The following is a 24908-nucleotide window of genomic DNA, read 5'->3' as shown; positions in this document are numbered from 1 at the left end:
CGTGCGCCATACGAACCTGCGACGGCAGAAGATGACGATGCAGCCTTTGTTGGAGTTGTAAACACGGCAACTGTCGCACAGCTGCAACGGGACGACCCCGAACTAGAACCCATAATACGTTTTTTAGAGGGTCGCACTTCAGCTGTACCTAGACTGTTTGCGAGAGGGCTTTCGTCATTTTGCTTGCGCAACGACGTCCTGTATAAGATGAACTTCACGCCACACGGAAATGACTACTTACTCATCGTCCCAACATCTCTAAGGAGTGAAGTATTACAGGCATGCCACGATGAACCAACATCCGGCCACCTGGGCTACACGCGTACGTTGTGCAGAGGCAGAAATACTACTGGCCAAGACTGATGGCGACCGTTCAACACTATGTTCAGACGTGCCTTGATTTCCAGCACAGAAAAGTTCCACCCGTCAAACCAGCAGGCCTCCTCCATCCTATGGACATGCCTGTTACTCCATTCGCTCAAGTCGGAATGGATCTTTTGGGCCCATTTCCAACCTCATCAGCAGGTCGCAGATGGATTATAGTAGCCACCGACTACCTCACTCGTTACGCCGAAACCAAGGCTTTGGAGAGGGGCACGGCAAGTGAAGCAGCCCGATTTTTCATAGAGAATGTGGTGCTGAGGCATGGTGCTCCATCAGTGGTAATAACTGACAGGGGAACTGCATTCGCAGCCGAACTATTACAGACAATTTTAAGACTTAGTGGCACATCCCACCGGCGAACAACGGCGTATCATCCGCAAGCGAATGGTCTTACGGAGCGTCTCAACAAGACACTAGCGGATATGCTCTGCATGTACGTCGATGTGGAGCATAAAAACTGGGATGTGATCTTGCCGTATGTGCGCGTTCGCCTATAACACGGGTTATCAAGAAACAATAAGAATAACGCCATTCCGCCTTCTTCATGGTCGTGAAGTCACCACTATTCTGGATGCTATGCTGCCGCACGAGTGCGAAGACGCTGAAACGGATGCTGATTATATCACTCAGCTGGCCGAAGAAGCCCGACAACTTGCACGCCTACGTATTAGTCGCCAGCAGGACTACGATTCAAGACGGTACAACCTTCGTCACCGACCAGTCTCCTACGAGCCAGGAGAGAAAGTTTGGATATGGACACCTATTCAGCGCTGTGGCCTCTCAGAAAAACTGTTAAGACGGTACTTCGGTCCCTATAAAGTTCTGCGACGTCTCAGTGACATTAATTATGGGGTTGTTCCTGATACTGCGCACTCTTCAAGGCGTCGAAGGTATACTCCAGAAGTTGTGCACGTGGTACGCATGAAGCCTTATTTCTCAGAATGAACTCATGCGTTTCCAACGAGTACAAACCGCTTTGATTATAAAGCATTGGGACGATGCTTTCTTGAATGGGAGGCTAATGTCGCGGCTAAAGGCCGGGCAAGAAGACAGAGGACGATGAAGTGATGAGCTTGGACAGCACAGACGGTTCTTCCGAAGAAGGAGTCGAAGTGGCTGCTCTTTTGTTCTGTTAATACAGACTTCGTTTTTTCTGGTCGCACCGTCGTCCTGTATTTTGTTATTTTCACCTAGCGACAATATTACACAATATTCCAGTACACTCAATCAACGTAACGAGGAGAAGGCAACGCCAATGTGCATCATCGATGTTCTCACCACGAGGGGCCCGCGGGAAACGACCTTGGCTCACGGACCCGCCGATTGCCGCCAGGGCTACAAGATGGTGCAAATCTCAAACAGCCAAATTGGACTCCGCAGTAACAGAAACGTAGGCAAACGCGTAAGCTTGAAGCAGCCCAAATATTTAGTTTCTTGAGGAATCTTTCTTTAGCGCTTATGGAATCACTTTCTCGGAAATTTTGTGCCTCTTAGTTTTGTGGTAAGCAAAGTAGGGTATTCAGTAACTGACAGTCCAAATAGCGCTTTTTACGGCAAAAGTCGTTATGAGATGACAGCACGTGTCGCGTGCGGCGCCGTAGTTGTCCGTCGCCGCCTTTGATGTTCGTAACCACTATCGTACGAAATAAGAAGACAGAAACTCAGTAAATAAAAAAAAACACCTAAATACACATTGGGATTCGAACCAGAGTGCTCTGCATGCCAGCCCAGTATTCTATCACCAAGCCCCGCTGGTGCTTGGAATTCGTTCGCAAACTGGGCTTAGGCAGGCTTGTTGTCTGGAAAAGAATCGCGGAAATATTGTTACAGGGTGAAAAGGCATCGTAGAGTATATTTACAAGGCATGTCTAAACACCTAACGACGGACGTACAAGTCAGGGCCAAGTCCACGCGAATATCAGCAGGCGTTGTCTTCCTCTTTCTTGTCATCCTCTTCATCTCCGACAGCACTTCTTAGCATCACCCCCGGTGGCAAAGGCACCGACCCGGTGCTCGACTAGTCCGAGTGGAATGGCTTTAGTAGTGTGATGTGAACAATGTCCGATGATCGCGCTGTGCTGGTCTCCAGAGGTTCGACTTCGTACGTGACGTCGGTGACTTGGCGCAAAGCTCAGTGTGGACAGGAGTATGGAGAAGTCTACTTCTTGCAAGGACCAACTTGCCGTGACCGTGTACAAAGAAGGACCATGTAACCAGGATTGAAGTGGACATCCAGGTGGCGAACGTCGTAGATTCGCCGTTGCTTTTCTTGCGAAGGGTTAAGCTGAAAGGGGGCAACTTTGCGTGCCTTCTCAGCTCTAGCGATGGCATCGCGAGCGTATTCTGATGTATCAAGAACGGGCAAAAGGAGCGCGTCGAAAGGCAGCGTGGGTTCTCGTCCGAACAAGGGAAAAAATAAACAGAAACCTGTAGAGTCATGGCGAGGCATAGTGTAAGCAAATGTTATGAACGCCAAAGCTTCGTCCCTGTCATGGTAATCTGGCGAAACATACATGGCGAGTATGTCCGTAAGCGTTCTGTTGAACCGCTCCGTTAGGCCATTGGTCTGCGGGTGATACGAAGTGTTGAACTTGTGTTTTGTAGAGCGAGCGTGCTAAATGTCTTGACTACCTTTGATAGAAAGTATCTACCCCGGTCTGTAATGAGCTGTCGAGGAGCACCATGGCGAAGTATGACGTCCTCGAGGTGAAAGTCAGAGACGTCGGTTGCACAGCATGTAACGATAGCTCGTGTGATTGAATACCGAGTCGTGTAGTCGGTAGCAACAGTTATCCACTTGTTTCCTCTGATGGATAGAGGAAAAGGGCTGAGGAGGTCAAGACGAACTCTGCAAAATGGTTGTGATGGTATTTTTATGGGTTGTAGGCGTCCTGCTTGAAGGGTGGCTGGTGTTTTCCATTGCTAACACTATAAGGGAGTTTTAGAATACCGTTTGCAAGTGCTGCGGGCGTAGCGGGCACCATATGAGTTTTAGAATAGCGTTTGCCCTGCTGCAAACCGCAACTCACGATCGCGGCGACATCGTAGCCTCGAAACCAGCGTTTGTGGGCCACATGCGGGCCGCAGTCTTTGCACGCGATTTCGGATTTTCTGCATGCAGGCCGTGAAAGCGAACGCCGACTCGCGTTAAGATGCATGCGTAGTGGCAGCAACCGCACCGCAAGGGCTCGTGGTGTGCTATTCTAAAACTCCCTATTTGCACGAAGCTACGTAACGACGAGCAGAGCGGTAAATACCAGGCAAGAAGAAGCGGCGTCGAATATGACTGTAAGTACTTGAGATGCCCAGGTGACCAGCAGTAAGAATGTCATGCAACTGCGTGATAACAGTCTGACGCATATGTGCAGGTATGACCAGCAGCAAGTCAGGACCGTCAGGATGCATGTTTTAACGGTATAAAACACCATCATGGAGCACAAACATACGAAGCGATGAAGGTGTAGTGGAGTCACTCAATAGGTTGATGATCTCTCTTAAGTAAAGATCATGTCGTCGCTCATCTACGATGTTTGCTAATGCAGAAAGCGCGAGGACGCACGTGGACTCGCCGCTCTCAGGAAGATCTGGTGGATCTACTGGGTGACGGAACAAGCAATCGGCGTCCTCTTGTTGGCGGCCCGTTTTATAGACGACGGTGAATGAGTACTCTTGTAGCCACAAGGCCCACCATCCTAGCCGTCCGGTAGGGTCTTTCAACAATGACAGCCACTATAAGGCGTGGTGGTCCGTGATAACGGTGAATGATGGTCTATACAAATATAGGAAAATTTGCCCACGGCCCAAATGAGCGCAAGACACTCGCGTTCGGTGATGGACCGCTAGAGTATGCAATGACGCGCTCACTACTATGCTGTTGCTGTGCCAAAACAGTGCCAATGCCAAGGCTGCTGGCGCCGGTTCGCACTTCTGTTGGGGCAGATATTTCGAAGTGGCCAAAAGTCGGTGGCGACGTGAGGCGCATGGTCAGTTTAGCAAATGCACTGGCTTGTTCGGAACCCCAGACAAGAACCACATTTTTCTTCGGTTGGTCCGTTAGAGGGCGTGCAATGTCGGTGAAATTGCGCACAAATCTTCAAAAGAGCAGAGACGTACAAAGCTTCGAACGTCATTTACACAGGTCGGCACAGGAAAATTCTTGACTGCGCGGATTGTCGGGATCCAGACGAACACCTGAAGAATCAACAAGATCTCCTAGGACACTAAGCTGCTTACGGCCGAAGCGACACTTCATCGAGCTCATCGAGTGTAGTAGAGAGTCCATCATTCGTTAGAACGTAGCTGGGGCGTTGTATAACGTGAATGACATCATTTTAAAGTGGTAAAAGCCGTGAGATGTAATAAATGTGGTCTTTTCACTGTCCATGTCATCAACCGCAATCTGCCAGTACCCCGAACGAACATCTATCGAAGAGAACTATTTCGCACCACTTAGACAGTCGAGGGCGTCATCTATAAGTGGTACGGGGTACACGTATTTTTTGTTACTTTGTTGAGGTTTCAGTAATCGACATAAAAGTGCCAGATGTTGTCCTTCTTTCTAACAAGCACGACAGGGGAAGCCGAAAGGCTTGAAGAAAGTTCTATGATGTCCCGGGCAAGCATTCTGTCGACTTCTTCTTGTATGATTTGACGCTCAGTCGAAGAAACACGATAGGGTTGCCAGTGTGTCGAGGTGGTATCGTCTGTCTTGATCCGATGCTTCACAATAGTTGTCTTGTCGAGTGGTCAGTCATTAAGATCATATATGTCTTGGTATGACACGAGAAGCGTACGAAAAGCGCGCACATGTTTAGCTGGAAAGTCTGATGCGATTATTTTTGTCATCCTTTTGAAAGTAATTTGACCCAAATCAGGGCTCGTGGGTGATGGTTTATCCACAGGTAAGGCGGAAATGTAGTCGCAGCAGGCCGGGGCAAGGGGCACAAGGGGGGAAACTCTGGGGCAGAACTTGTGAGCATAGCCCGGAATTTACAAGAGGCATTGTTCTTTACACCGATAACCATGTGCAAGAACGTGACGTTTTGCGAGCAGAGGATGGCAGGTTGGGTGACACAATCATCAGGCACGAGTCACCCCACAATATACATAATAGCTAGAGAGGGGATGCGAACGTAATCGGCGGAACGTAGCGTGCTCGGTTCAGAATCACTAGGCTCAACGGCACATAGTAGGGCAAGTTGGACGGAACCCGTAGCACAGTCAATGAGAGCTGAATGGGAGGATAGATGATCGAGTTCATGCGGGCATCGCTTCAATACATAAAACAAAACCGAGGCATGGCGTCCAGCAACAGTGACCCGAGCATCGCTCCAATACATAAAACAAAACTGAGGTATGGCGTCCAGCAACAGTGACCCGAGCAGTACACATCCCACTGACAACTGGAGTCGTACCATCGGCTACGTGGAGTACAGCAAACAGAGATGGAGTGAGAACCTTCCGTAGTCGTGCACAAATGTTCAAGTTCATAACTGACACGTGAGCGCTGATGTCGACTAGTGCTATGACAGGTGCGACGTCGACATCTACTTCGATGAGGTAGCTGTGTCCAGGTAGTTTAAGAAGAGGAATTTCTGGTTGGGTCGTCACGGCAGGCTCACCTTTAAGGGCGCGTTCACACTGAGCATTCCGGCCGCCGAAACTGTGCCGAAACCGATTCTGCGGCGGTGAGACCCGCTGAAAGAGCCCTCTCCCTGCCGATCACTCTCGGACCGATTTTTGCGGCGTCTCCCGCTAAAACCAGTCGCTGCAGACCAATAGGAGCGCTATTGAAGGAATTTAAAAAATGGTGGCCAAGCCCTACTCACTTGTCATGTCGAGGTGTCAGTTAGTAAATGCTTGAACCAACGGGAGTTTAACTCACTCTGTGCCTACTTTATGTCCCTATTTCGTGAAAGAAGTGACCGAGATTGTCGTTGGCGTGACCAAACTTGTCATTGTCTTGCAAAGCGAAACAAACCCACCAACGCGGTTGAAGTCGGCGGTTTTTTTTTCTGCTCTTCATGCATTACAAGACAGTGACTTGCTAGCAAAGTAAGCAGTGCTGCTACTTCTAACTTTTTGCGTACGAGAGTTATTGAAGACTAAACCACCAGATAGCTTAGCAGCATTTGCCAGCCGTGACAACAACTGGGTGACAGCGAATGCATGCCACGTTCGCCCTGTGGTAGATGACATATTCGGCGGCGTGGGGCGCGTCCAGTGCGAACGATGCTGCGTTTCGGCGGCAGGAGAATTTCGGTCGCTGTAGAAAGCGGATGCTTCAGTGTGAACTAGGGGTATGAGCTGCGCCCGTTAGTTTTCCCGAGGAGCGGCGAGAGGAGGAGGGGGAAGGAGAACGAAGACGCTGAGGGTGAAGGCGACTTGACGGCGAAGGAGAGCGGTGCAGTTGTGGAGGCGTCGATGGTGCAGCAGCATCGTCGTCATGGGTGGGCAGTCGGGAGAACGCCGATTGTTGGAATAGTTGGACCAGGGTTGCGATTTCCAGGGACTATGGCAATGGCGGGAAATGTGCCGACGTATCTTCAACAGAAGCAAACGGGTCTATCCTTGGGAGTTCGCTATTCCGCCGGGTTCCAGTATTGAGGACGAGCGTACGAGTTTCGGGGCAGATCAGGAGGACAGGGTGGACGGTAGTCTATTGACGGGGCAGAGCATCTGGAGTCCGACGTTAGCGTGCCCCTGGCGTACCACGGTCTGTATTAAAGAAATTGAGTGGGAATCGTCGTGGCCACGGCTTTGCATGGGGCCGGAGCTGCAGCTTCGATTTCGTGGCGGACGAAGCGTACAAGGTTCTCGCCTGCAGCTGGAGCAGGTGGCGGATGGATATCTTTGAAAGTAGACGTCGCCGCTGTGTTGGGAAGGCGTAAAAAATTAGCAGCAATGCGACGACTTTTCGCTTTTTCATAGCGCCGACATTCGCTGATAACGTCATCGACTGTCGACGAGTTGCGGAACACAAGGAGAGTGAAGGCATCATCCGCAATTTCTTTAAGGATGTACGGGACCTTTTCTGATTCCGGCATCTTCTCATCAACCGTGCAGCAGAGGGCGAGCACATCCTGAATGTGTGTCACGTATGACTCGCCGCAGGACTGCAGTCGGCACGCGAGTTCTTTCTGCGCTGAACAACGACGCCCAATGGATTTGCCGAAAAAGGTCGATGAGTTTGCGTTTGCAAATGTCCCAACTGGTGATTTCTTCCCCGTTTTTCCCAAACCAAACTTTGGCCGTGCCCTCAAGGTAAAATAGAACATTGGGCAACATGAGCGTCGGGTCTCAGTTGTCACTCACCCGTTTGTATTGCTGAAGCCAACCCTCGACATCTTTGTTGTCAGTTCTGGAAAAGGTGTCCGGGTCGCGTGGTTGTGTCAGAACGACGGTGTGGTTAGCGGCGGTTTGTTTCGACGTGGTAGGCCTGGCTGGCGGAGGCACGGTTGGGGACGTTTCCGAGGCATCCTCGTATTCCTTGTGAAGATTCAGCGACGTAGACAATGCGATGATATGGCGAAAACGGATTTAATAAACAGAGGCTACGGGATCAATGCAGTCGTAGTGCACGCGTGCCTAAGAACAACACAATTAAACCGCACCCCCACTACCTCAACATGGAGCACAAGGCTGCCAGATTACGTGAGGTCTCACATTGGTTGACGAGTTTTTGGGATCACACCCCACCTCGTTTTTTTTACATGCTTCTTAGTCTAGCAGCAACCAAAACACCAATATCTTCCTAAAATCTTGGAACAATGTGGTCCTTCTTAAAACTCTTCATCTTTGTCTGTGGCTTTGTCTTTCTGCGTGCCTTAACGTTGTCCCGAAGTTTCTGCTGGCGCTCTATCTGACCTTGTTCCACTTGCTCAGTGCATGAATCCCACACTTTGCGCTGTTCTGCTACCTCTTCTCGCACCATTTCGGCGATGTCTTCATCAGAAATATGGGCACCTCTGACCTTGATCTCTCCTTTCTTGTGCAGAGCCCAGTGACATTTATGCTTCTTCTGAGCCTGTTCCGCACTGCTGTCACGGTAGAAGGCAGCTGCCTCCTGTGATGTCTTTTCCGCTTTCATGCAGCGCATAGCAGGTAGGTTTCCTTGACTAGGCTTGTGTCGCTTATTCTGGGTTGGCTTAGCAGCTGGCTTAGTGGCTTGTTTTTTGGCCTTGCGCTCGCCACCTGCTAGTCCCTTATCTCCGAGAGCCTCAATCTTACAGCTGAAATGCCATTGGGGCTCATCCAAAAATCGACAGGTTTTAGTGCGGCTGAGTGCATGCTTCCATTGCCTTCCTTTTGTTTCTTTGTTTTCATGTCATTGGCTTGCAGCAGTCGGCTAACTCTCTGGCAATGTTTTGGGTCCAGTCGTGCCGTATTGGCGCTTGATTCTTTAGCATGAAGCTCTTGAAATTGACTTTGAATGACATCATCATCCTCCTTGCTGGATCTGTGAAGGCGAAATATATAGATACATCTGGCGAAAATGCACATGAGTAGTCAGTACCTCTGTAAAGCCCCAAATCATTGTCATCAGTAGCAGAAATGTCTACACGCCTGTGCAATACGCGTTAAACTGCATTGTCTTCTTGTTGTAACTGGGGCCTTACGCGGGCATCATGTAGCTGGGGCCATGGCAATTTCAACAAGGTATCATTCGAGTAAAGTTGCGCCGCGTTTGGTTCATGGGACATCACATCAGGTAACCCTTCATTTTGTTCGAAAAATAACCATGTGGGCTGGGGTTTGTGCGGCAACGGCGAACAGGCTGTAGAAGACGCCGTCTGTGTAAAAAAAAAGGCGTGGAGCTATTGGACAGTGCAACAGAATTAGGCGTTCTTGGCAGCGGCTTCTCCATGCATCGCATAACAACACCTGTGCTGGGATGGCAATTTTTTGTTGGATGAGGTGGTCGGACAAGGAGCTCAGCGCAGGTGGCCTCAAACCAGTCCTCTCCGAGGATTGAAGGCAAGGGGTTTCTAGCCAGAACGAGAACTTCAAGTACTGCCGAAATAGGCCCCACAGCGATATGAGTACATAATGTACCAGCTGGCATGACGGTACCACCACCTACAACAAATATGGGAGGTTTGGTCCATGGTAGCAGGTTGGCAGATCAAATGACGTCTATCGATATTATGATGTGCCTTGAACTACTGTCTGGAAACGCGTCTACAGTTCCGATAAGTGGAGTGTCTGCTTGAATCACAGCGCACTGCATAAAAGATCTTTCGAGTGGTCCTGGAGGTTGAAGGCACGCCAGGCAGGGGAAAACTTGTTTGCTGGCTGGGTAGCAGGAAACTGGTTTCAGAACGGGGGCACTACGATGAAAGATGGCCTGGTTGGGGACAATTGTAACATATGACCTTGCTTATATTTTCCCCGAGGCGATAAGAAGTGCGCCATTTTGGGAACTACTTTCAAGATAACGAATGTCTTGTTGATCTATGGATAACGACGAAATTCGATGTGGTGCTGACGAAGCAGGCGGATTGACTTGTGATGAAGCTATGTCATTCCTAGAACCAATCTGCAGCACAGGCAAGGGAACTCTAGGCATTCATAACGTTGACGATCTGGCTGCAATGGGCGGCTGACTTGGGAAGACAGAAGCATGCGCCAAAGTTCGGTCGAGTTAGGTGACGATGGCAAGAAATGCACTCACAGTTGCTGGCCGTTGTGCAGCGATAGTTGGTGCTAAGTATGCGTGACGCACACCCGGCAGTGCTTATTCAATGCTCTGAGGATCTGTCAGTTGGACCGGACATCTTGAAATTATGCGCAGTTTCGCCAAAGAGTAGTCAACGAGGCTCTCACTGGGTGACTGGACGCGTCTGGTGACTATGTGCTGCCCCTGCAAAAGCGTAAGTTTGTCTTCAAACTGGTTATCAAACGCAGCTTTGAAATTCTCCCACGTATTCAGCTGGTTTCCTGCCACGCTTTTTCAATCTGCAATAGTGCCACGGAGCTTACCAAGTGCTACGGCTAGAACAGTAGACGTTGTCCATGACGCCAAGCCTTGAGTACACTCGAGTTCTTCAACCAACTGGTGAGCTGAGATGCTACCGTCACCACTAAAGGTTGGCAGTGAGGCCGAAAGTTCGGGCAATGTAGTGACTTGAACTAGAAATGTCGGTCATTGTAACAACGTCAAAACTGCTGTAGTAGGTCACTCAGCACTTTCGTACTCAAAACCGACTGCTCAGCTGTCGAGTGGGCTTACCAGATGATTGACCATTCCGGGCGATGTCATGAAGCAAGCGCTCAATCATGTCTTTCTCCGAGCCAGTCGTCTCTAGGTTACGGCACAAAAGTTCATGGCGTATAAAGTCCGCTGTGAACTCATGGAGGTCTTTCACAGTGGCCTTTTTTTATTTTATCAGCGGCATTGCGGTCCATGAATGGGCGGGCAAGATCAATGAAGGTTTAGTGTAGGCAAAGGCTGTGAGGCGGACAGCTAGCACAAAACACCAACTCACACGAAATGGACGAGTGGCTCCGGTTTTCTCGGCATGGTTTGTCGACGACTGCGCCAAATGTGAGGACTCTGCGACGTAGACAATACGATGATATGGCGAAAATGGCTTTAATAAACAGAGGCTACGGTATTAAGGCAGTTGTAGTGCACGCGTGCCTAGGAACAACACTACGTAACTGTGTCCTGACTAGCTCAACATGGAGCACAAGGCTGCCAAATTACGTGAGGTCTAACATCCTCTTGAACAGATATAACAGAGGCAGCCAAGGAACGCGCGCTAAAGAGAATTGTCGTAACGGCGATAGACGTCAGACTCCAGAGTTTTGCTAGGGAACCTACATGAACAGCCGTTTTTAGGGTGATGTCAGCCTTTGACCCACTACATGCCGCTAACGCACCGCCGCCCGCCAAAACACAATGTTGCCAGACAGCAACGCCGCGCTGTTGCCCCATCTTGGTGCCCGCACTGCGTCTACGCCCGGTTGCATTTAGTTCTCAATAATACGGCGTCGAACGTTGCGGTAGCGTGTTAAACGCTGCCGGTGAAGCCTTAGAATGCCTGGATGGTGCGTACCGCTCTGCACTAACCACAACAGAAAGGGGGTGTGAATGTTCGGCTTCCCAGCGAGCCCTGGCCGACGACAACTATGGCTGGCTGAAGCGAGACGGCTGGGAGCCCACCAGTGCGTCTCGTATTTGCTCTGTGAGTACTGTGTATTTCGTTCACTGTTTTTTCCTGCGGCACACGTATATGTGTTTCGCGGTGTTCGCGAATGAGTAGATAACCGAAGTTGTCGTTGCTGCGTCCACGCATTGCGAGTAGGAAGCCCACAAACGGGACGCGTCCGCGCGTTCGTACGGAGACGCGCTCCCTAGTCTGAGCTGTTGCCGCGCTTGCGTTCGTGTCAGCGTAACCTCAGTATTATGTCGCAAGTGTTTGTGTGTGGGCTGCGAATTTCTTCGTGAGCTCAGTTTCGTGAGCTCAGAACTGGGTCGCTTACACGACCCTGAGAACCGCCGCTGTCTCTCGGTCGGCTCCTTTTTGTTGCGCCGTACTTCACGTAGCTGAAGGGAGCGGCAACTGGCTCCAAAATGGCGGCGCACAGAAAACTATGCTGAATTTGGTGGAAGCTGGCAACAGCGTGCTCGGTTGCCCGCTGGTTTTGGCTGAGTTTCTTGAAGGCACTCATTAAGATGTCTCCACCCTAAAAATAGCCGTTCATGTAGGCTCCCTAAGTTTTGCGAATACGCAGCGCCACCTGTCGACGCAGTTTTGAGTAGTGCAAAGCCCCATTCGCTTGCACAGTTTGCTGCGCAACCAGGTGCAACTACAGCGTACGAAACAAGGATTCAGCTAAATATTACGTGTATTTGCGCATTGAACACTTAGAAACAGAACTACGAATTGCCCTCCATTGGTCGGACGCGTCACTGAACCACCGTAAAGTGCTTGCGGATTCCCTTGCTAGAACGACGGCAAGAACAAGAGCAGACGCAACAGCTCTGCACTGTACGAAAAAAAGACCTCAGTGGACGCTACTCTTTCGTTGCGAATTGCTACAGACGTAAAGGACTTCAGTTTTACTTATTTCGGCAGATTTTGTGAAGCAGAACGGCGACAGCGCTGGGCATGGGCCTTTGCGAACGTGTTGGGTAAGCGAATCACTCGCGTTTTTTACAGCCGTTCGCATGAGAAAGTGTGATAATGAAAGTGATGTGATAATGCGCCCGATAGTTACCATGGAGAACCGTGATAACTTTGATTATAAAGTTTGACAGAGCCTCTGACCGCGTGCGCACTATGCAATAGTAAACAGGTGACGCGTGCAATAAACATCGCACACGCCGTGACCATTGATAATTTGAAGTGATCGCCACTACGCAGCCTTACGCATGTAGGGCTTTGAAGGCTCTAAGTTCCTGCTTAGGAAATGTGAACACGAAAGTCACACAGGTAATTCGCAAAATGATCACGACCACAATCAGTTTTTTTTTTTTTTTTGCCGTTTGTCTTCATGATTTCCGGAGCTATCTCGCAGTCCTCGGTTTCGCCTTTTTTTATTCACTGAAAAAAGTGGACAAGCATGTATCCCCATTTGCAGTATATTGAAACGGAAAACAACCGTCAACTTAACACTCTAGCAACAGGTCAACGCACAGGAAGCGAGAAATCGATAGAGAATGCAGCTGCAAAGACGAAAATCGTCAGGGCCATTCGTGCCGGATAAAGCGAGCTTCGTGCCACTTATCGTAAGATAGATTGCTCATCTATGTATGGTCACTTTAACATTGTGTATGTCCAAGTTTAACGCACTTAGGCATTAAAAAACGCACGTCGGAGTGCTTGCCTCGAACTCGATGTCATGCGATGCTCACTTGCACTTGAATTGCAACACACTGAAATAACTGAAACATCTTTTGCGTTGTACTCGGAGTTCGCTTTGATGAGCTACCTACTTTTCTGAAGCGAGGTTGGATTGACGGAAGGAGCTCGCCAGGTCCTTGATTTTCAAGAAACAGCGCCTCAAGACCGACTAAACAAGAGGGCCTATGCACGTTCGCTTGTGCACGGCTCTCTTTGCACTACCCATTTATGGCCGGTGCATCAATCGGGGCGCTGGTGGTAGTGTTTTTTGCAGCGCCGCCTGGGCAGAGTCTGACGTCCATAGGGAGAACCCGCACTCTCCACCAAAATGTTACGGGGAGAAAAGGCGTCGTAGTGTATATTTGAAAGGCCTGTCTAAACACTTGTGGTGAGTGTCGGAACACGTGCCTCCGCACCCCTATGTAACATAAACTTTGTGCCCTCAACTTTACTCTGTGTGTCATCTCTTACACTGTGCTTTCGTATATACGTAAAACATCCTTCCTTGTACGCTTTCCTCCTCCTCTCTTTCCTTCCCGTTCTCCTTCCCGTTCTCAGGCCCTGCCGCGGTGGTCTAGTGGCTAAGGTACTTAGCTGCTGACCCGCAGGTCGCGGGTTCGAATCCCGGCTGCGACGGCTGCATTTCCGATGGAGGCAGAAATGTTGTAGGCCCGTGTGCTCAGATTTGGGTGCATGTTAAAGAACCCTTGGTGGTCGAAATTTCCGGAGCCCTCCACTACGGCGTCTCTCATAATCATATGGTGGTTTTGGGACGTTACACCCCACAAATCAATCAATCAATCAATCAATCAATCAATCCTTCCCATTCTCATGGCGGCGGCCCGCACTCGCGTGCCGCGGCAGCTCAGCAGACGGAAAATAAAAAAACATACCACACGAACGTCTTGTCTCGCGGTCTGTCAATCCGCCGCATGTCCTCTACAATTGGTGACCTGGGCTTTTTAAGCGCACCTAAGTAATGTAGAGCCGTGCCACTCACGACTGACAAAGATCGGACACCAATGCACAGATCTTCCAAAATGGAGCACCAAAAGCATAGGTCAGACTCTGCCCAGGTGGCGCTGCGAAAAACGCCACCACCAGCGCCCCCATCGCCGCGCCAGCCATGATTGGGTAATGCACAGAGAGCCGTCCACAAGCGAACGCACACAGGCCTTCCTTTTTTGTTGGTCTTGCGGTGCGGTTTCCGAAAATTCAAGGACCTGGCAAGCTTCTTCAATCCAAGTTCGCTTCATAGAAGTAAGAAGCTCATCAAAACGAAATGCGGGCAGAATGCAAAATACGTTTAATCCATTTTGGCGTGCTGCACATGACAGTTTAAGTGCAAGCAAGCATTGCATGACAGCGAGTTTGAGTCAAGCACTAAACTTGGGCATACACATGATGCTTAAGCGGTGAAGTGCATACATGAAAAATCTATGCGATTGGTGGTACGAAGTTCGCTTTATCTGGCACGAACGGCCGTGGTGATTTTCGCTTTGCTGTTGCAATCTCCATCAATTTCTCACTTGCTGTGCATTTAGGTGTTTTATTACGCATGCTTGAATACTCTGTTGGCAGTTGTCTTCCGTTTCTATATACTGCAAATGGGGATACACACGTGTCCACTCTCTCACTTTACAACGAAAGGCAAAACCGATGCCTCCGGATAGCTCCGGTAATCCCGAAGACCAACAGCAAAAAGAAAGGAAGAAAAGAAAGAAAAACTGTTCGTAGTAGCGATCATTTTGCGATTTACCTGTATGACGCACGTGTTCGCATTTCCTAGTTAAAGCCGGCACTTGGAGCCTTAAAAGCCCTAGTGTGCCTAATGCTGTGTTGTGGCGATAACTTCAGATTACCGGTGGTCGCAGCATGTGTGATGTTTATCGCAGCCGGGCGTAACCTGTCTATACACTATTGCCCGTCGTGCACCCCGCTAAGAGGATCTGTTAAGCTTCATAATCGAAATTACCACGATTCTCCGTCAAGGCTACTCAAAACAATAACAGGAGGTTTTGATCACACTTATTCAAGCGAACGGATGGGGAGAACGCGAGTATTCGCTTACGCAACACGACGTGAACATGTTCGCAACGGCCTGCATTTAGCGCTTTCGCCATTCTGCTTTGCCAAAGCTGCGAAATTCAGTAAAACTGAAGTCTTCTACGTTCGGGGCAATTCCCAATGCAACAGTAGCGTCGACCGGAGTCTTTTTTGTAGAGCGCAGAGCTGTTGCGTCTGCTCTGGTTTTCGCCATCGTTCAGTCGAGTGAACCAGCAAGCACTTCACGGCGGTTTCGTAACGTGTCCAACTAGCGGAGAGAAATTCGTAGCTCTTTTTCCGAGTGTTCAATGCTCAAATACATCTAATATTTAGGTCCATCGTTGTTTCGTACTTGCAACTGGTTGCGCAGCAAACTGTGCAAGGGGTTCAAGCTTTGCACTACTCAAAACTGCATCGACAAGTGGCGCTGCATGTCCGCAAAACTCCAGAATTGGATGTCTATACACTCACCCCCAACCAAACGACGCCAGAGACCGATCCATCCAGTGAGGCCGTCTCCACCCTCTCTTGCCGTCTTCCATCATACTGGGAACGGGACCCTGCCGTATGGTTTCTGCAAGTGGAATCTCAATTCCAGCTATCAAGATTCACCTCGCCACAGCGGCAATTTCACGATGTGCTTGGCGCACTCCCCTCAACAGCTGCAGAAGAGGTAGTCGACATAATTATCTCGTTTTGCAACAATCCTCCCCGCAAGACCACATGACCAGCTCAAGGTAGCCATCCTAGAAAAGACCGCTGCGTCGGAGAGAACCAGAATACAGCAGCTGTATAGTCTCTGCAGAGGAGCTCGTAACCGACGTCCAAGCCAGCTTTTGCGGCCTATACTTCTTTTCGGCACAAGTGCGACAACTATGGACACTGCAGTGCTACGTGAACAACTTTTTCTCCAGCAACTACTGTCCCAGGTCCAAATGGTGCTTGCTACAGCCACAGCCATGGATTTGACATCACTGGCTGCGCTAGCCGAGAAAGTTATGGAAGTGGCGACAACAAGTTTTCCAGTCGCCTCCATCAGTACACCCACGCTATCTACACCACCTACCACTTCTGCCACACCTGCTCAGCCACTTAATCCTGCACTCACTACCGCGGGCCCCTCCGTTGTTGACCGCCTTTGTGCTCGGCTGGAAGATCTGATCGCAGCAGCAGCTTACCCAGAGCCATCCGCACATCGTGAGCGCCAACGTCATCGTTCTGTGGCGCCCAATCGTCGCCGACGAGAGCGAAGTGGCTTCCCAGGTCCACGAATGTGCTTTTACCATCGTCGTTTGGGTGCAAATGCTCACCGCTGTCTTTTGCTTTGCATGTGGTCGAAAAACTCAACAACCGACCAATAGCGCCGACGAGCGGTCAGCGCCAAAAAGAATGTCGCCTTTTCCACATCTTCGACCGTAATACCAGACAGAAATTTCTTATCGACACAGGAGGCCAAGTCGGTGTCCGCCCAGCCACAAAAGCAGAACGCACCTCCACTGTACTGTTTCATCTCAAAGGTGTCCACGGGACACACATTTCAGTGTACCAGCAACATTCTGTAACACTGAACTTGGGGCTTCGAAGAATATTCCAGTGGGTGTTTTTGGTCGCTGATGTTGGTGCTGACTTTCTAAACCAACATGAACTCCTCGTCGATGTCAAGAGAAAGCGCTTAATAGACTCCACAACTAAATTCTTTATTCACGGACTCGCAGTGCCCGAAACTACAGATATAGCACTCTCATGCGTCACAGTTGCCAAAGAGCCATTTCCAGCCTTCCTATAGCAGAGTTTCCTCAGCTATTATCACTATCGAACTGAACTCAACCAGTGTGTCACGACGTTCGGCATCACATTGTCACATCAGGACTACCTGTGTTCTCTCGACCGCGGCATCTAGCTACAGACAAACTCAAGGTGGTCTGTTCAGAATTCGAACACATGCTGGAACTTGGCATCATCAGGCCCTCCTCTAGTAGCTGGGCATCTTCCCTTCATCTTGTCACCAAGAAGTCTGGGGATTGGAGGCCGTGCGGGGATTACCGGTCTCTGAATACCAAGACCGTTCTGGACCGGTACCCACTGCTCAACATACAGGACTTCACTTCAGCTCTCTATGGCACAACCATTTTTTTTTTTTCAAAAATTGATCTTGCCCGTGGTTATCCCCAAATCACCGTAGCAGATAAAGACAATTCAAAAACAGCAATCACAACACCATTCGGACTATTTGAATTCATCAGAATGCCATTCGTACTTCAAAATGCTGCGCAGACTTTTCAGCGATTCATTGATTCTGTTGTGCGTGAACTGCCCTTCGTATTTGCATATGTTGATGACATGCTATTCGCAAGTTCTTCGCCCGAAGAACACTTGCACCACCTGCGCCAGTTCTTTCAACGCCTCCCCACAAATGCCGTAATGGTCAACACTGGAAAGAGCCAATTTGAACAAGCCCTCGAATTCCTTGGTCAATACTTGGACTTCAACGGCATCCGCCCACTTCCTCACAAAGTGCAAGCCATCATCGAGTTTCCCAAACCATCGTCAACCACAAAGCTCTGCCAGTTTCCTCGCCTCGTAAACTTTTACCGCCGCTTTGTCAGAAACTGCACCACGCTGCTGGAACCCCTAGACCGCATGCTTTGCGGCAAGCACTCAGCGAAAGCACTACAATGGGACTCTGCTGCGGATGATGCATTTAATGTCATCATGTGCGCCTTGGCCGAAGCCACTCTACTCGCCCAGCTACAACCAAATTGGCCGCTGGCACTCATGACTGGCGCTTCCAACACAGCGCTAGGAGCTGTTTTACAGCAGAATGTCAACGGTTCATAGCAACCACTTGCGTTCTTTTCAAAACAGATGACTTCTACTCAAACACGATACAGCGTTTTTGGTCAGGAAATTCTATCCATCTGCCTGGCAGTACGTCACTTCCGCACCTACTCGAAGGCAGCTTTCACAGTTTTCACAGATCACAAGCCCCTCACCTATTCAATAGGCCATACTGCATCACTGTATACAGCACGGGAAGTGAGACAACTAGCCTTCATCTCAGAATTTACGATGGATATCAGGCACATCAACGGTGTGGACAACACTCCTGCTGACGCGCTTAGTCGCGTGGACGCTGTCACGCGCAGTCGTTCAAAAACATCAGGTTCGATTTACGTGAGCTTGCAAGAGCATAAACAGAGGACACAGACCTATCTCACCTTACGGGATACGCAAACATCACTGAAGCTGGATACAGTCTGCATTGAAGACATGCCAATTATTTGGGATACCTCTACAGACACACAGAGACCGTATTTGCCTATCGCTTTCCGTAAGAAAACCTTCGATTTGTTGCACAACCTTTCACCCTCTGGAATTCGTGCAGTTCAAAGGCCGCATTTCCGATGGAGGCGGAAATGTTGTAGGCCCCTGTGCTCAGATTTGGGTGCACGTTAAGCAACCCCAGGTAGTCGAAATTTCCGGAGCCCTCCACTACGGCGTTTCTCATAATCAAATGGTGGTTTTGGGATGTTAAGCCCCACATATCAATCAAATCAATCAATCAATCAGCTCAAAGGCTGATGAAATCACGCTTCGTCTGGTGCAGCATGAATGCTGACATTCGTGACTGGGTACATGAGTGCGCACCATGTCAGCGTGGCAAAAGACATCGTTACCCAGCACCCCCCTTTTAGCTTTTTCTGCAGACTGATCAACGTTTCGCAGTGGTCCACGTCGACATCGTTGGCCCCCTTCCCCTTGTCAAGGTTACCGGTATTTATTGACTTCTGTTGACCGCTTCACTCGATGGCCTGAGGCTACGCCTATCCCTGATATCACAGCAGCCTCAGTGGTCGATGCTTTCGCCTCTATTTGGGTTGCGGCGATTCGGCTGTCCCACAACTATCGTCACAGACTGCGGCCACCAGTTCGAGTCATCGCTTTTCAAGGAACTCCTCAAGCTACTGGGAGTGGCGCGACTGCGAACTTCTTACCATTCACAAACAAACGGGCTCATAAAACATTTCCATCATCACCTGAAAGCAGTGCTTACAGCACACGGTCCCCCAGCCAAGTGGCTAGAGGCTTTCCCGCTCACGCTGCTGGGAGTCCGATCTGGAAGACTTTCCGTGCGCCAGTGCCGAGCTTGTTTATGGAGCCCCTCATCGTTTACCGGCAGATTTTTTCGACGCCACTAAACCAGAGTGTTCGCCCACACCAAGCGAGTACGTTGACAAACTGCGTGATATCTTCCGGAACCTTCGACTATCCGCTGCATGGCCTCTACACACCTAACGCCAGACATACAAGGCAGATCCAAGTCCATGCGGATATTTGTTTATTTGTTTGTTTGTTTCCTTGAACTCATGGATATCAGCGAGCGTTGTCTTCCTCATTACTGTTTTAATCTCCGACAGCGCTTCGCAGCAATATGATCAACAAAGCGTTTTGGAGCAACAAAGGGAAGAACCAGGTGGAACACAATGCGATTTGCGTAACGAATGGATCGTCTAATGCTCCAACCCATTACAAAAGCTTGTTCTTGATCACCTAATAACTGCGGCGCATACCTACTTTAAACATGATTCTTCATCGCCGTTAGCCACTGCATAAAAAATTGCACAAGATTTTTTACACGTCTGTAGCGGATACCACGCTTATCCGAAGAATTATGAAGGGTGGCATAGTGAATGCTGGCCTACTACACAAAAACTAGGACTAATTATGGTGTAGTGGGTACCCAGAAAGTGTGCTTGTATCAGTTACCCAAATAGTGCTTTGAAAAAGGCACTGAAAAGTTGCTCTTATATAGCTTTCGCTGCAACAGTGCTGCCCCGCCGCGGTGGTCTAGTGGCTAAGATACTCGGCTGCTGATCTGCAGGTCGCAGAATCGTATCCCGGCTGCGGCAGCTGCATTTACGATGGAGGCGGAAATGTTGTAGGCCCGTGTGCTCAATGAGGGTGGCGATTTGGGCTTGTTGGTATGGTTGCATGATGATGGATGGTAGCGCAGACAACGAACACGGACAAAAGAAGGCACATAGACACAACACACAGTGTGCTCAGATTTGGGTGCACGTTAAAGAACCCCAGGTGGTCGAAATTTCCGGAGCCCTCCACTACGCGTCTCTCATAATCATATGGTGGTTTTGGGACATTAAACCCCACATATCAATCAAATCAATCACTGCAACAATGCTGCCAGTTCCGTGGAAGCCTGGCGTTTTTTTTGTTGTTGTTTTCCTCCCGTATGAATTAGTTGTATCACTTTGCATATTTTGTTTTTGCCGTCAAGATTGACAGTGAGGTGACTGCAGGATTTGGAAAATGTTTATTGTTCCTTGGTAACACAATACCTTCCGCAGAGAACGCATTAAAGATGAACTTATTTACAACTTTCCAAAAAATTCTACATTCAAAACAACCAGAACCGAGGTCTCAAACAAGTGGCCCACGGGCCATATGCGGCCCACGATTTTCTCCCTTGCGGCCTCCTGTTCACACATGGTCGTCTCTTATACTATCTTATAATATGAATGTGCGTCAGCTACAACGCCATGATTGGTCTAAAGATTATTTGTGGTCACCATGTCTTGGAACATAACCGTGAAGCAAAAACATTATTTCAGAATCGGTGTCCAGATTTTACTCATCTTGGACATCGGTGTTGACATGGTGGATGGAAGCCTGGCCTCAAATAATATTGAGAAATGACCTGTACGTGAGATATCTCCTTTGCAATGGTAACGTTTGTTACAAGCTGACCACTCCCCACTCTTATCTGCGAGTCTAAATTCTGGGTTTGCCTGGGATGAGATTAAGACCCCTGATTTAAAGTATACAGGGTGTTTCAAGAAATGTGTCCAATATTATTTAAAACTCACAGAAACGAGGCACCTGCGGTGTTCCCTTTACTTTTACAGGAGGCATCTTGAGACGTGTACAAACTTTAATTACAGTAGTAATTACAGAAAATAAGACATATAACTTTTTAACCAGTGTAAACAGCCGATCGAGTCAGATGGGCGAATTAAAGTACTTCGTATGAATAGTCTACAGCCGCTTTCAAATTTTGGAAAGGCGGTCACTGGTAATCACTGCGGAGTGGTGAGTTCTTGTGGCAAAACCGAAACCGACGCCCCATACAGCGCATTTACCATTCACTTCAACAACGCCCTCAGTGAAGACACTGTTTCCCTCGCCGTTATGCACCGTTAATTCAGACACTTCGCTTCGTGGCCGCTTATTTGCGCTCGCTTATTCTTCTCTCCCCATGCGAGGAAAACGGTGCCGTCATTGAGCGCGTTCAATAATAAAGTTCCAAAGTCTGCGGCGTTTCCTCGTCAATGGCACGCAATGCTGCACCAATGGGCAACAGGCGGTGACACCTCCGAAAGTCGGGAGAGGCCTCATCCACTGATTAATCAAACGCGGCAGCCAATCGCCTCCATGAACTGGGGAAATACTCTCGCACTCGCCAGTGTTCTCCGGGGTCAGCGCAGACGTGCATCTCACAACATTAGAGTGCGCGCTTGTGTGCATTCTCCGCCTTGGATGAAGGAAAGCCTTCTAGTGTTGTAGCCCACGGTGGTAACGCCTTTCATACAAGGTGCCTCGCTTAAATCTTACGGTGAAATGAGTTGACGGTGAGCCACTAACAGAAGACAATACTTCAGGGCCGTTTTGAGCAACCTGACAGAAATGTTTTTCCCCCTTTTGAGGCTGTTTGGGCACTAGAGAGAAAAAACAACTATTGCAATATCTAAATAGCGCTGCGTTTGCCCATTTGCCACGTGGCAAGTTCAACCACTTTTTGCTCGACCAACAATGCTCAATCACCTTTTGTTGCGAAAGTCTGCGAGCAACATCAAAGAAAACAGTTGGGGGAGCAGCAGTCGGTAGACAATACCTTTCATCATCCTTGTAGGATGTTCTTGGAGATCACCATCTGCATGACTTCGTTGGTTCCTGCGGAGGAGTACAAATAACTTTATAATTGTGAGAAATCTCTCTCCTAGCTAGCACTCACCTTCAATGATCATGTGGGCCCGCAGGTCTCGCAGGTACTGCTGCACAGGGTACTCCTTGATGAAGCCGTAACCGCCCAGCATCTGCAGTGCTTGGTTCGTAATCTGTAACGGAACGCGTAGTGTTTGTACCCTGGACAAACACGCGGATTAGACTTATAACCCTCCCCCACGTACCCCTATATTTTAACAGCGAGGCTCTTTTTCAGCTTGAGGTCCAGCCGTGGCGGGCGATCACTTTGAGCTCTTTGTAGCGGTGGAAAGCAAGGTAGAAGCATACAGCGTAGCAAAAAGCGAGGGAAAAGAGGAGGACGAGAAAAAAGTCACCTGGAGCTCAGCTCTTTCCGTAGGATGTGTGAATAGGCCTTCTTAGTTTATCTTTAGCTTCATCTATCTCTCTCTCTCTTCATCTCTGTTTTTTGCGTTGTTTGTATGCACGTTTACTTACACACACGCACACACACACACACATATATGTGTGTGTGTGTGTGTTTGTGTGTATTTTTTCTGTGTCATGCTCTTTTGTCTTTATTCCTTTTTCTGCCCTTTCTCTGTTTATTTCCTTTATTTTCGAGCTTAACTGTTGTGACATCCGCGATCTCCTGGTGCCAGCGTAGCTTTCGCCGATCGCTATCCCATACTCGCAATTCTGCGACCGTGTCCCCAATCCATCTTTCCTATCTCTTCTCTCTACTTTCTTTCTGTTGCTCTTGTGCGGCGAGTGATTCCTCCTATTTATCTTTCTCTTATATTTTTTTATCCCCCTCCCCCAACAATGACCTCAGTAGTGTTGCCATATTAGGCAGGCAGAACTTAGCAACTTTTTTCTCTCTTTTAAGAACTACCACTACTACAACAAAGAGGGTTCAGGTTCAACATTTAGCGATCAATGAAAAGAAAAATGATAGTTGTAATCATTAGGAACAAGAAGAGAGCAGAGCGTATCAGAAAACAAATGGGTGTTAAGGACATCATAGTCAAAATCAAGAAGAACAAATGATCATGGGCAGGGCGCGAAGCGCGAAGGCAAGATGACCGCTGGTCATTAAAAATCAGACAGGATTGCAAGAGAAGGCAAGCGGGTAAAGGGGAGACAAAGTTAGGTGGGCAGATGAGATTAGGAAGTTCGCTGGTATAAAGTGCCAGCAGCAAGCACAGGACCGAGTTGGTTGGTGCAACATATAGTAGAGGCGCTTGTCCTGCAGTGGGAGTAGTCAAGCTACTGCTACAGATGATGACTACTACTACTATCCTTCCCTTTCTCTATATTTCTGTGCTATGCTTTTCTTTCTTCCCTCTACATTTCCCACATCCTCACCACAAGATATCTCCTCTTCACACTTACTTCTCCTTTCCATTCCCTTACTACCCTACACAAGGCTATGCTGTGCTAGCTTGCCTGGATAGCCATGTGGTTACGACGTTCGCAGTCGTATCTTGGATACGCGGTTGTAGGAATGCTGCCTCATGAAGGCTTTCCTCTTTCGTTTTCTCACCCGTCAAAGGGGAAGAAATTAGCGCACGTGTTCTGGGAGCGAAGAGGTGGACGAAGATGAATGCAGCTGGTTCGTGACGATCATTCCTGTTCTCGAGTCACGGGCAAATGCTCGGTCGCCTTTTCAAGAGTTTCTGGCGACGCACCTGCACGAGGGCTCTTCGTACTACGCAAACAGGTAATATAAGTGGGGAGAACAGGGACCAATTGCTTACATATAATAAAGTCACCCAACATTACTACAGAAGGGAATTCCCAGTGCTGCACGCTAAGCATCTCAGGCTATGACTCTGACATTGCTACAAACAAAAACGTACCGAAATACAAACTATATCAGCAGAATATATTCATACAAATAGGTCCAAATCAAATTCAAGCGAGTGAGTAGTGTAATGACATCATTGCTCTCGACCGTGTATCAGTGTCTTTAAGACTGTGATGAGGAAAGAGACTGTTGGCGACCAGTCCTTTAGAGCGGAGCTCTTTCAAACCAAACGCAGGCCGTTCAGAAGGGCCACGATACGGGAGTAAGGTGAAACCTTACTGCCGCTATATTTCATGGTGTGGACAGAGGCTTTATTCTTTTCCTACCTCACAATAAAGAAGGTTCCAACGTGGGAGCCGCCTGCGTCAACTTAAGCGGTGATCTTCAGGACCTGGATAAAGTAACATACCATATCGCCGCGATCACTTGCCATTCTTATCGCATTGCTTGTGAAGTGCGTAGCAAGCGTGTATCTGAAGAGCACTTTACCAAGAACGTGTTATCTGCGTATGTACTTATCTTTGTGCCACGTTTCATGTTGGAAACGATTGATTTTTTCTTGAAGCGAGTAACCGGACCTTTTCTTGAAGCGAGTACTGCCATTGGTGTGGTGACACTTGTTCCTGATCCGCAGTGTGCGGCACTTGTTTTGCTTTGACTTCGGGCGCAGGTCAGCCCAATTAAATACAGTTTTGTTGAGACTTGCTCGTCATCGTTTCGTGCACGTCGTTTCGGAGTGGCAACTGGGGGAGGCGCTGGGTAGATGCACCAGGTCCCTGAACCGACAGCTACCGGAAAGGACGAGATGCCCAGAAGCAGGAACGCGACTCGCAGTAACC

The 24908-nt window shown here is 49.0% G+C and overlaps 2 protein-coding genes and 1 pseudogene across 6 annotated transcripts in view; 2 read left to right on the top strand and 1 right to left on the bottom strand.

Annotated features, from left to right (window-relative positions):
• LOC119163924 (aldehyde dehydrogenase 1A1) overlaps window positions 1-24908 on the top strand; it is a 638180-nt gene that overhangs the window by 78385 nt on the left and 534887 nt on the right. Inside the window, exon 1 of one of the 3 annotated variants that reach the window (XR_012885825.1) lies at window positions 8381-8487. The exons of 1 other annotated variant lie outside the window; for it this stretch is intronic. Coding sequence is in view for 1 of the 2 variants with exons in the window: in XM_075872624.1 (XP_075728739.1) it covers window positions 8472-8487 (16 nt within the window). In the remaining variant the exon portion in view is untranslated. Of the gene's footprint in view, window positions 1-8380; window positions 8488-24908 lie in introns of those variants that run through there. One more of the 3 variants, XM_075872624.1, reaches the window with a different exon arrangement.
• The window catches only part of LOC119163926 (isobutyryl-CoA dehydrogenase, mitochondrial), a 109408-nt gene that overhangs the window by 5057 nt on the left and 79443 nt on the right, over window positions 1-24908 (bottom strand). For all 3 annotated transcript variants that reach the window (XM_075872638.1, XM_037415995.2, XM_075872637.1), the window contains 2 exons: window positions 22312-22414; window positions 22192-22250 (listed from right to left, as the gene is read on the bottom strand). In XM_075872638.1, the coding sequence (XP_075728753.1) occupies window positions 22198-22250; window positions 22312-22414 (156 nt within the window). In that variant the 3' untranslated portion in view covers window positions 22192-22197. The remainder of the gene's footprint in view (window positions 1-22191; window positions 22251-22311; window positions 22415-24908) is intronic.
• LOC142768585 (uncharacterized) lies at window positions 10236-17067 on the top strand (annotated as a pseudogene).

Source organism: Rhipicephalus microplus, chromosome 8 (assembly GCF_043290135.1).
Source record: "Rhipicephalus microplus isolate Deutch F79 chromosome 8, USDA_Rmic, whole genome shotgun sequence".
Lineage (NCBI taxonomy): Eukaryota > Metazoa > Arthropoda > Arachnida > Ixodida > Ixodidae > Rhipicephalus > Rhipicephalus microplus.
The sequence above is the reverse complement of the archived record's forward strand: the minus strand, read 5'-3'. Positions and strand labels throughout refer to the sequence as shown.